The sequence below is a fragment of the Brassica napus genome, chromosome C9 (assembly GCF_020379485.1).
Source record: "Brassica napus cultivar Da-Ae chromosome C9, Da-Ae, whole genome shotgun sequence".
Lineage (NCBI taxonomy): Eukaryota > Viridiplantae > Streptophyta > Magnoliopsida > Brassicales > Brassicaceae > Brassica > Brassica napus.
Window position 1 is genome coordinate 3,767,868 of NC_063452.1, and position 12,966 is coordinate 3,780,833.

Here is a 12,966-nt window from a genome sequence, read left to right on the forward strand (position 1 = left end):
TGTTTTTCCTTTTCTTTATCATATTTTAAGTAAAGCAAATGAACCGGCCAGTGTCAAATTCCCTTGAAATATTGTTTTAAATAGCTAGCTATAAGTCATTCTTCCCCACGAGTGTCTCGTGAACGGAAAAAGAACAAAAAAGAGTGGGGGATAAAAGGGATATTATTAGATAAGTGGAGCTGAGTGCCTAGTGGGCTTGTGATTACCGATAGATCCATCTTAATTGTATTTGTATTTTTATAAGCAGTCGTTGATTAAGCTTATCAGAAAATGCAGTCTAGTGGTTTGTAGAATTGTTGTCATTATCCAAATTTAATCAGCACAATCACAAATAAATCTTATTGACCAAAAAATGTTAAAAGACTTAGCAAGAGATTAATTAGTAATCAAGTTTACGGGATCAAATTTGAAGGAACATTTTCAATTCTGCTGAATTTCTTCTTTCATAATCGTTCATTCAACAAATAATATTACCAGTTGGTGGTAGACTTCAGAATTCTTTCCTGTTTTTTTCTAGGGTTGCCAAAGTTACATAGCATGGCTTTAGTGTAGTTTTTTTTTATGACACTAATCGCATAAGGCCCTGCTCGTTTGTACATCTGGAAGATACATCCAGATGGTCCATCTAGATGTCTTATCTAGATGTTTCATCTGGGTGTTGTTTGTTTCTTCATTTTGTTCATGCATCCAGATGAACCATCTGAATGCAGCTATGTTCGTTTTTTAACTTACATCTGCATCCAGGTGGACTTGTTAATAAAATGACTAAAATATATTTTTTTATGTTTCGACGGAAGAATAGCATTTTTATGTTTCGACGGAAAATAGCATTTTTACGGTTTTGGCAGAAAATGTGTTTTTAACGAAAAATGTGTTTTGCGGCTTTGCGGGAAAAAGTTTTTTTCGCGATTTTGGCGGGAAATGTGCATTTTTGCGTTTTTGACGGGAAAAGTACATTTTTGCGTTTTGGCGGAAAATATTTTTTGCGGTTTCGGCGGGAAAATACGTTTTTTCTGATTTTAGTGGGAAAATACGTTTTTCGGTTTGGCGGAAAAATGCGTTTTCCGGTATTGGCGGAAAAATGTGTTTTCCAGTTTTGGCGGGAAAATACATTTTTTCGGTTTTGGCGGGAGTTGCGTTTTTCCGGTTTTGGCGGGAAAATACGTTTTTCCGGTTTCGGCGGGAATTTTTTTTTTTTCGGTTTCGGCGGGAAAATTGTGTTTTTCGGTTTAGGCAGGAAAATGCGTTTTTTTTTTGTTTTGGCGGAAAATGTGTTTTTCCGGTTTTGGCTGAAAAATGTGTTTTTCGGTTTTGGCTGGAAAATGTGTTTTTCGGTTTTGGCGGGAAAATTGCATTTTTCGGTTTTGGGGGAAAAATTGCGTTTTTCCGGTTTTGGCGAGAAAATGTGTTTTTCCAGTTTTCGCAGGAAAATTGCGTTTTCCGGTTTTCGCGGAAAAATTGAGTTTTTCCGGTTTCGGCGGGAAAATGCTTTTTGCGGTTTTGGTCGGTAAATGCTTTTTGGAGGGTTTGCCAGGAATATGCGTTTTTGGGTTTTGGCGGGAATGTGCGTTTTTCCGGTTTCAGCGGGAAAATGCGTTTTTCCGGTTTTGGCCGAAAAGTGTGGTTTTACTGGTTTGACCGAAAAGTGCGTTTTTATGAAAAAATGTGTTTTTACTTTTTTCGGAAAAATGCATTTTTGCGGTTTTTGCGGGAAAATTTGTTTCTAAGTTTTGGCGGGAAAATACATTTTTCGGTTCTGGCGGAAAAATGTATATGCAAAAAAATAGAATTTTTGGTTTGAAAATAATATTTTGATTTTAAAAGGTTATTTTTGTCATTTATCATTTTGAACTGAAGTAGATGCATATGCATCCAGATGCACAATCAAGACTCACCTTCATTTGGGTGAGAATTTGAAATGAATTTTTAAAAATTCAGCTGAGTGATCCATCTGGATGTAGCATTATAATGCACAAAACAAACATTGATTTTCATCTTCACCCAGATGGATCACCTGGACGAGCAAACGAAAAGCACCTAAGTAAATTTTCAAAGAAGACGGTTTAGACTTAAGCGTAAAGAGAGCTATAAAAAAGAGTTCTAAACGCCTAGGCTAAAACTATAGGCACTAGAAAGCCTACTAACGTCTCTCCTTTTTACTTTTTATTGATCTCACACTTGAACTCAGTTCCCATGGCCTTTTCAGCTTGATTAAATTATATAAAATTTGTATTCAATGAATGTACTAGTTCATCTTTGATTAAATAATATCTCCAAGTTTATTTAAAATCATAGGACTGCGCAAGTTTATAGTTTTAATTAAACCTCGCGCATTATGTACATATTAATATCGTAGATTTATAATAAACACATGTACAAAGGTACTACGTACGTGGTATGATAGAGTAGGTTTATACTTACTAAATTCAACTAGGTGATGTTCTTTGATTAATTACGTTTACGCTCAGATTGGCCAATTAAACGAAATCGATTAGGTGTGTATTTGTCTGGCTTGGGATCGATACTCCACTCGTATCTCGATCCAATGAAGTCTCTCAATTTTCCATTGTGACATCCGGAATGACGAAAATTATGCAAACTATATATATAATCGAAGGCCAAAGAGAAAACCCATTGAGATAGCAAAAGGGCATGTGAAGAAGGTTAGAACTGTGGTGTAAGTTTGTACGAAAGTGCTTTCCTTTTGAATTATATTGCTTTAACCAACCAATTAGTCGGCATGCATTATAACGAAATTTGCATCCTCGTGCTGTTGATGTGGCGTTATTCATCCCTGCAGAATCTCATTATAATATCGAAATATAATGGTAAACGTTTTTCATATTGCCGCATGAGTTCATAATTTGGTGTTTCCTTCATATACAATTGGTTAATATTCACAATATTATATATCTAGCCGATCTTACCCGAATAGGTAAACTTACCCTGTTACGTCTCGGAATGATCAGTATTTTCATCCATATAAAATTTCAAAGAGTAATAATTACAAAATAGTAATATAATTAATTATGAAATTAAAATATTTTCTATATAAAATGAATGGATCCAAAAACATGTATGAGTTTCTCATGAATATCTCAAAGATTTCAGTTTTTTAATTAAAAAATCTTACTTTTTTCTTTTCTGTAAGTTCAAGATTTGAAGTTATGAGTTCTGTACATTAACATCTCAATGAAAATTCTCTATTATTTTGGATACTTAAAGCATATATTAATGGATTTTTTAAAAAATATTAAAGCAACTAATATCTAATATCTATGATTTTGGACACTTATAAATGTTGAAAATTAACTCATTCATTAACTCATTATTAGTATATTTTCTCATAAATAATCAATTAATGCATTATGAAATGAGATTTTTTTATCTTTGATATTTTTGAATCGACTTAAAAATTCTTGAAATCGGTTAGCTTAATCATCTGATATTTGAAGCAACCAGCAATAAAATCAACAAGTTTCATGCCCATCCATTTCATTTGGACAATATTCTAACGATCTTTGTAGATCTGGAAGTAATTTACCATAATATTAAGTTGTTTTAATATGTTATATTGATTAATATTTAAGTTCAGCTTAAATATGTTATCAATATGTAAAATATATGTGGAATTTTTAATAAGTAAACTATAATTAATAATTTTAGTTTTAAATATAAAATTTAAGTATTATTTGTTAAAAAATTGACTTTCAAATAAAATAAAATAAAATATTATTTATTTTATTTATAACTGTAATAATTAAGAATATTATGTAAACAAAAAATAATTGGGTTTTATATGTAAAAATAATGTATTTCTACATAAACATGTATTTTAGCTATAATCACAAAAAGTTAAAGGACTATCGTGTAAATAAAAAAATATGTCTCTATTATAGAGGAATGATATTTCTTCCCCTAAATATAGAGGAGAAAATAGCAATCTCTATTTTAGAAGAAGAAATAGAGGTGGAATGGAGTATATCTAATCTATTAATTTATGGTTCTACTTTTTATCTACCATACAAAAGTCTAGGTTATACCATTAATTAGAAACTAAAGTAAATATCCTAAATTTATGCATATATGATATTTTTCTAACAGAAATAATATACATATAAACAATAACATCCCTAAGAAAAGCCAAATATATTTCCATTATGCAATTATTTTTTGATTGTTTATCATATTTAGTATAGATCAAATTATATAAACACACACACACATCAGTAACTAATTTTGAAATTAATTAGCATATCCCAATTCTTTTTGAAATTATCATATTGGTTGAAACATTTTATGTTTGATTTTGTAGTAAAAAACTAAAAACCCAAAAACTGAAATATAATATGTTATATAAAAACTATATTTTTAAAATATAATATTAAATAATTTAATTTGGTCACATACAAACATTTCGAGAGTAAAAAAATTTAAACAAAAAAATTATAAAATTTATAATAACTCATACAAACTAACGTTTAAAATTAAACTATTAATACGATGTTGCATTTTAAATAAATAAACAAAAATAAGTGATTAATATAAGATTAGTATGATTTCATAAAAAAATTTAACAATTATAACATTTTCAAAATAATATTATATACATAAAAATTGATATTAATATATATATTTATAACTTATTTTATATTTTAAAAACAAACATATATCCGCACGTAAGTGCGGGTTCAAATCTAGTTTTACTCTATTATAGCATATAGAGGCAAATATAGAGATGGGTTGGAAATTGTCTACCTAAAACCAAAATTTCTGATACTGTTACTCATGATTAATCACTCATCAACCACCTTAAGTTTGTTATTATTTAAATAAAAGCTTTAAAAACAAAGCAACCTCCCTTGACATATACACCCAACAAAAGCTTGGAAAATAAAGTGACTATTGACGAGAGCGAAAAGAATGTATATAAAATGGTACTATTTAGGAAAAATACACATGAAGTACAAAGTTACCAAATGTACGATCTATGTGGCTGACGATGAAATACTAAAGTTACTAAACCAAAGATGTTAGAAGAATTTTTTAGATTATAGAATTTATATATTGCGGATTGCTTAGTTTTCCACATACACTTAAATTATCAAACGGATTCTATAAAAGTGTGCTATTTTTTCTAGTAACAAATTGCATTTTTAATTGGATTTGATATAAATGTAAATTTCAAAGTAGTTTTAGTGAATAATTTTAAATAATAGATCAGCAAATTATTAGATAGTTATCAAAGAAATAAAAATTCGAGTGGCCATTGTCCTTGTATTCATAGAGGAGCGTACGTACATGCCAAAACCATTAACAAATTCATGATATAAAAAGGAGAAGAAGCAATTATGGGTTAACCGACCACTGACCACATATTGAGTATGCTCTGGACTAAAGCTTTATTGAAAGTCTTGAGAATCTGTAGGTTAGGCGGCTATTGTATATGTTGTGGGCTAGATTTTTCTGGAGATAGTTGAATATGTTCATCGTACGTAGATGCTAGATTGTTAAATGTAGAACTATTATACTTTGTTAATGCCATATAATGAAAAATGATGTAATAGACACACAAATATAAATACTCTTTATCATATATATTAAACTCATATTCTTTGTGAGTGATCATAAGACAATCAAAAGATTACTTACATCAATCTTTGAGATTTCCATGAGGTAAAGAGTCAAAAAGTGTAGTGGAACACAAAAATCTCATAGGTGGGCAAAAGAAAAGACAACTCGAGTTAATATATACTCCCTCCGTTCTTAAAAGATGTATGTTCTGGAAAAAAAAATTGTTTCAAAAAGATACATTTTTTACCTTTTCAATGTATGATTTTATGAAAAATTGTAAGTTTCAAAAAAATTAATGGTGTTTATTGAATTTCTATTGGCTAAAAATTATGAAAAATTGTTATTCACAAAAAACAATGCATATTTAATGAGTTTTCTTAATATATGTGAAAAGTCTAGAATATACATCTTTAAAAAACATAGGGAGTAAACCCCTACTTAAGCATTTTCAGCACATATATATATACACACACATATGAGAGCTAGTCACATCACAAGTAACCATTTATATATCTCTCTATCATATAAGTTTTAATGGCGATTTAAGAGACCCGTAGTTCTCTGATCATCCTCCGGTTACAGTAAAACACAAATCAACGATAATCTCTCACACTCTTTACTCATTCTTCTTTATTTGGATAAGATCTCTATCTCTCCCTCGTTTTCAGCAGACTCAATCCAAACCCTAACCTCTTTGATTCCGTTCAGAAGAATATTATTTATTCCCTTCAAGAAACCAATTATAAATATTTTGACAAAACACTTTTTCACCATCCCTCTTTATTTATTCTTACTCCACGCCATAAATGTCAAATTGTTCGATTTGTCCTTTGCCCTTAATTACTGTCAACACCACCATCACTTTTATACTACAATCCCTTCTCGTATTCTCTTAAGAATACGTACTTACATACATTACAAATACACACCAAGCCCTTATAAAAAGCAAGAGAAAAGAGAGAGAAGTGATTCTTGGTTTAGCTTTCTTGATGGATTCATGTTGGAGGAGAGAGATGGAAGGTAAACTAGCACATGACTACTTGAGTCACCACGGTAAGACGACATTACCGCACCACCGCATCTCCGTCGTCACCGGACCGGTGATCGTAGGCGCCGGACCGTCGGGACTAGCGACGGCGGCTTGCCTAAAAGAGAAAGGAATCACTTCAGTACTACTCGAGAGATCAAACTGCATAGCTTCACTTTGGCAGCTCAAGACATACGACCGACTCCATCTCCACCTTCCTAAGCAGTTCTGTGAACTTCCGCTTATACCCTTTCCCGACAACTTCCCAACTTATCCGACAAAACAGCAGTTCATCGAGTACCTCGAGGATTACGCCAACAGGTTCGATATAAGGCCGGAGTTTGGTCAGACGGTTGAGTCGGCTGAGTTTGATGAGAATCTTGGGATGTGGCGCGTGAAGAGCGTGGGTGAAGAGGTCACGACAGAGTATGTTTGCCGGTGGTTGGTAGCTGCGACGGGGGAGAATGCTGAGCCGGTGGTCCCTAGGTTTGAGGGGATGGAGAAGTTTGAGGCCACCGGGGTAGTTAAGCACACTAGTCACTACAAGAGCGGCAGAGACTTCGCCGGGAAAAGGGTTTTGGTCGTCGGATGTGGAAACTCCGGCATGGAGGTTTGTTTGGATCTCTGTAACTTCGATGCTCAGCCTTCTCTCGTTGTCAGAGACGCTGTGAGTCTCTTTTTCTTTTTCTTGTTTTAAGAAAAGTAGTTTGGAGATTAAATTAACTTTTTCTTTTGCGTTTTCGATATTTTTTGTTTGGCTCTTTCATGTTTTGTATAGTTTTTCTATGCCAAAAAACAAAAACACTAAAAAAATTCTCTTAAATCAAGTTGATCTTCTGATATTACTAAGTTTTTTTAACTCCAGATATTACCTACTTTGTTACAAACTCTTTTTCTTCTTCTAAGTTTACAATTTTTTGGATTGCGTGTTTTAAGATGTTCTCGTTATACTCAAATATTTGAAAATGACACTCGTGATTCAATATTAAACATCATTAGTTTGGAGATTTTTTTTACAAATGTTTCTTTATATATATATATATATATATATATATTTTATAATACTATTTTCATAAATAAACTGATTAATTATATAAATAATGACAATCCAATCATACTCTTTAAGTTACTAGCTGATCAGAAGATTAATTTTTGAAACAAGTAATGTATTTTGCTTTTTAGTTTGATAATATTCATATTTTATTTTTATTAATCTGTTTTGAATTTTTAAAATTTACGGAAAATAAAATGGCTGGTATTCATCCTAATTTATTTTATTTTGTCTATTAGGCTTTGTGAATTCAAGTTCCAACAATGTTGTTAACAGTTTTTATGAATAAAGCTTACCTAATTTCTTTAATACGGAAATGCTATTTTTATAATATATTATTGGGGAATGAAAACTATCAGTAAACAAACTTTATTGGGATTATCACAAGCATGCGCAAACATTCTCACCGAAAAAACATATTCTCATATTTAAAAAAAAAAAAAATTACATATAATATGATTTTGATTTTCTCATTCGAAATTTAGAAATGCACATTTGCTAATTATGTTTCTTTTTTTTTGTGTGTAAATAATTATGTTTCTTTTTAACTGTTGAAGGTGCACGTCCTACCACGAGAGATGTTGGGTACTTCGACTTTTGGGCTGTCCATGTTGTTACTCAAATGGTTGCCCATCCGGCTCGTTGATCGTTTCCTCTTGGCGGTTTCCCGGTTTATCCTCGGAGATACCACCATGTTAGGTCTTAACCGTCCCCGGTTAGGCCCATTAGAACTCAAAAATCGCATAGGAAAAACTCCGGTTCTCGACGTTGGGACACTTGCCAAGATCAAAACCGGGGATATCAAGGTACTATATCTTAATCAAATATGGTATTATCGTTCATATATATATATATATATATATATATGCTAATAATGAACCGGTTTACTGACCGTGATATTGGATTTGTTACTAACAAAAGGTGTGTTCCGGGATAAGAAGGTTAAAACAACATGAAGTTGAGTTCGATAACGGAATAACGGAGAGATTTGATGTCATAATATTGGCAACTGGCTATAAAAGCAACGTACCCTCTTGGCTAAAGGTAGTCAATAATGATAATATAGTTATTTTCATCCTTGTCCACTTTATTTAAACAATCATAAAGCTGTTATTAAAATTTGAATGTTTCTTATAAATAAATAGAAATATATATATATATCCGTTGAAAACTCGCATTAAATGGGGTTTCAAATTTTAATAAACAAATATTCTGCAGGAGAATAAAATGTTTAGTAAGAAAGATGGATTCCCAATACAAGAGTTTCCAGAGGGATGGAGAGGTGAAAGTGGGCTATATGCGGTCGGATTCACAAAACGTGGAATTTTTGGAGCATCAATGGATGCAAAGAAAATAGCTCAAGACATATTCGAGTGTTCAAGAAAATCATATCAAGCCCATAGACATATACAAGTGTTATGCATGTCAAGAAAATCTGGTCAACCCTATAGTAGATTACTAGAATGAAACATTTCTTCAGAAACAACATTACTTGAAGACGCAGGTAGCGATCAAATAATAAAACTGATGGTTTTGGGGTTCAAGGGGAGAACTATTGAGGAGTGATGTAAATTAAGACTTATCTCCAGCTGCAATGCAAATTGGAGAATAGAAAGAAAAGGAAACTCAGTGAGAATGATTGAGATTGTGGTGGGCATTGATGATCATCTGCTCAAAGGAGAGGAGGGGACCCTCTCTCTTTGCATGCTTATAACCCACTTTGTTAATCTTCTTTCTACACCTTCTCTCTATGTTTCATTTTTTTTTTTAGTTTTGCTTAGTTAGGTATGCTCTCTGTTTTTCTTGCGTTTTCAGTTCATTTTTTGCCAGAATTTGTAGTGAGTTTTTTTTGGTTACATACATAATATTTTTTTTTGTAACATACATAGTATTTGTTTAACTAAAACTCTTACTTTTTTAAACGGACGTGAGCAATTGAATTGTTAAAAAAGAATAATAATAAAACTAAGAAAATTGTCAATGATTTTTCGTTTTCGAAATGATTTCATTCCCTAGTAGAAATATCATATAAATATGGACCACTGTTTGTACATTTGTCAGAAATTAAGTCCTGCACATTTATAATTCTGCTGACCCTTTTCCCAATTATTGCTAGAAGTACGGCCTCCACATGATTTCTTGTCATATTTTTGAAATTAAACTAGCTATAGCTATATAAATCTATCGTAGATCTCATGTCAGATAGCTTCGGTTTAGATTCTATCATGGATTTGTTATCTTGGCCGCATTAATAAGAATGGTATATGTAATCGAAGCCAATACTGATTTTTTTGTGTGTGTATCATTGGAAGATCTCCGTAAAAAGAACTTACTAATTACGCCTCTGTATCTGCATTGGGTTGGTGGTTTCGTGTAAAAAAATGATTGTGCTTTGATTCTTAGGGCAGCTTTTGCGGTTGGTAGCGGTTGTTGACGTTTTGCAACAATCACTCAAACCGCTCTAAACCGTTCTAAATCGTTTCAAACCGTTCTAAACCTCATAAATTCAAATGTTGGTTTCAGCTAGCTTTTGCAGTTGCGCACGGTCGCGGGAAGATTTTTTTTTAAAACAATATAAATACAAAAATAAAAATATTCAATAAAGATTTTAAATTAGAATTATAAAAATACTAAAATATATCTATTATATTTTCATTAATATTATAAAATTTTAAAATAAAAATATTTTCTATAATTTTTAAAAATTTAAAACTATAACTTTCTAAATATAATTTTTATATTTATTATAATATTATGATTTTTGATATTTTTATAATTATATAAAATGTAGATATTGTTAATTTATTATTTAACTGTTGCTGCATTTGGTAGTTAACCAGTCATAAGTATTCCGCAAACGCATCAATTTATAACCGCAGAACCCGTCGTATAAATTTTCTAAAGCCGCTAAAAACTGCAACCACACGCATCTGCAAACTCCCGTAGTCGCTGTGTTTAAACCAGTCAGACCGTTAATCAATTTATGTTAAAAACATGTTATATACACCGCATTATTAGGTATTATCTTTTTTTTTTTTGCTTAAAATTATTAGGTATTATCAACGACTGGTTTCAGATACAAAGAAATTTAGAGTCTGAAGTTCTAAACAGAATTCCTCTTTTTGGATAACAAAAATTACGCCCCTATGATGCTTTGGTGGCTGCTGTGGGATTTGCGGAATGAAAAAAATATATTCCTCAAAATCAGCAAAAGTTATACTCCGTCAGTTTCATATTACCTATCGTTGTAAAGTAAATTTCTGTTTCAAATAATTGTCGTTTTATAATTTCAATGTAAAATTTATTGATTTTATATTTTTATCTATTTTTAATTGGTTGAAATGTGGTTAGGTGTATTAGTAATGATATTTTTATCTAATAAATATACAAAATTAAATGTTTTCGTAATCTGTGTATCAAAGTATAAAACGACAAATAATCTGAAACGGAAGGAGTATGATAAATAAAACATTAAACTCTGGCAAACATAAACGAAAGGGAACAAGGATCTTACAGAAGTTTACTTTTGTAAAAGGCACATAAGTAACAAGCTGGAGCCCTACACTTTTGCCAAGCTGTTGGGGAAAATTTAGGAAACAGTATCAGATATGCAGATGCCAAACCAAATCTTTCAATTTTATTTTTGTCAACATCAAATCTTCAATCTGAAACATTACTTTTTATTTCAATTAAAATTTTAGCGAAGCAATTAGTAGTGGCTGCTCCAAGTAGGCAAACAGATTTGATATATCCTTACAGTTCCTAGTCCCACATTCTTAACATAAGAAGCACTTACTTTTTCAATCATGTTTCTGCTTCTTTTTTTTTTTCTGAAGCTGATTTTTCTTTAATTTAGTTTTTTTTTTAGTTTATGCTTTTTCTTGGTTCTAAATTAGGCTTGTCAACCAAATTGTATTGGAAAGTGGTGCTCTTCGACAGTAAACAGAATAGATAGATTGCGCTCCATATCTTATACAAATATGACTAAGAAATCAGATTACGTTTAACAAGATTTTCATGCATTATGTAAATGGAGTACTATGTTTTAAAATATATATATGCTGTGACCACCAACACAAAAGAAAATATATGTTCTCTCGGGAAATATTTATTATTTTGAAGTTCATATTATTATATGATGATGACTGCTGATGAATATTGGACCTATCTTTAGAGTTTTATCAAGTAACCAAAGAAACAGAGGTAGTTTTCACCAAAAAAATACCAGGCAAAGTTTGATGTGTAGTTCTTTAACTGGTAACCCTGAAATGAAATTAATGGAATAAAAGTGGATGAAATAAAATGAATAAAATTGGTTAAAATGGAATATATTCATTTATTTATTCAAAATCTGTAAGTGTTAACCATGAAATATAATTAATGAAATAAAAATAGATAAATTAGATGAATGTATTTAATTTTAAATATAATACTTTCACTCCAATCATTCATAATCAATTGTAATGTTTTCTTTGTATATTTGTGGATTGTTAGTGGAATTGATAGAATAAATATTTCATTCCATTCATGTCAAATGGTAAAAAAATTATGGAATTAATGGTCTAAGTCATTCTACATCATTATATTTCAAAAATCAATAATTCAGTTGCAGTTCCAAAATATTCCAAAAAAAAAAAATTAGAATTGTTGTGGAATTGATTGAATGAATATTTTATTTCATTAAACTAAATGGTAAAAAATAATAGAATTAAATGATTTATTCCACATCAATTCATTCCAAAAAATAATAATAATCGAGTTGCAGGCTAAGAATATTACATATTTTAAAGATGCATATAAAACTTTTGGAAAAAAAAAACAAAATAACATCAATTTAAAAAGGGTATAATATATATGATATAACTGTATAAGATTGTATGGTATGTTTTAAAATTCAGATTTTGAGATTACGTATTTGATATTGAGATCTGTCACTGTATTTAAAACACTTGGGAAGCTACAATGTCCCAACCAGAAATGGCTGCTTTGTGGTCCGAAGTGGCTCTCGTCTTGGCAATTCTCCAGTTCCATTAAATCTACTGAAAATTCAATTTAAGATTTGACCAAAAGTTGAAAGCGGTAACGATGACAATTGACAACGCGGTATGGTGATTAATTTGACTATTATCCGTTGTTAGGGTCACGGAAACAAAAGTTTGACACATAAAAAATAATTCTATAATACTAATAGCTAAGATATAATTTGTCAAAAATGCAATTTTTAAAATAAAATGTGCTTTGTTTTACTTTGGTAGTAATTTCCTGGGGCTTTGATTTGCATTGTTCGAATAGAGTAGGTTTTAAGTAATACTTC

At 30.8% G+C, this 12,966-nt stretch overlaps 1 protein-coding gene across 1 annotated transcript; it reads left to right on the forward strand.

The window, feature by feature from the left end:
* Nucleotides 1-6,084: 6,084 nt before the first annotated feature.
* LOC106440374 (indole-3-pyruvate monooxygenase YUCCA6-like) lies at nt 6,085-9,536 on the forward strand. The gene is made up of 4 exons (XM_013882021.3): nt 6,085-7,268; nt 8,210-8,458; nt 8,574-8,696; nt 8,871-9,536. The coding sequence occupies exons 1-4, from the start codon at nt 6,564-6,566 to the stop codon at nt 9,117-9,119; spliced, it is 1,326 nt and encodes a 441-aa protein (XP_013737475.1). The 5' UTR covers nt 6,085-6,563; the 3' UTR covers nt 9,120-9,536.
* Nucleotides 9,537-12,966: the final 3,430 nt, after the last annotated feature.

What these genes read in the sequence shown, in the direction of transcription:
- LOC106440374 (XM_013882021.3), top strand. Translation starts at nt 6,564, where the DNA reads ATGGATTCATGTTGGAGGAGAGAGATGGAAGGTAAACTAGCACATGAC. An exon ending in TCAAAACCGGGGATATCAAG is followed by an intron (nt 8,459 to 8,573) that starts GTACTATATCTT and finishes TACTAACAAAAG; the next exon opens with GTGTGTTCCGGGATAAGAAG. An exon ending in ACGTACCCTCTTGGCTAAAG is followed by an intron (nt 8,697 to 8,870) that starts GTAGTCAATAAT and finishes AATATTCTGCAG; the next exon opens with GAGAATAAAATGTTTAGTAA.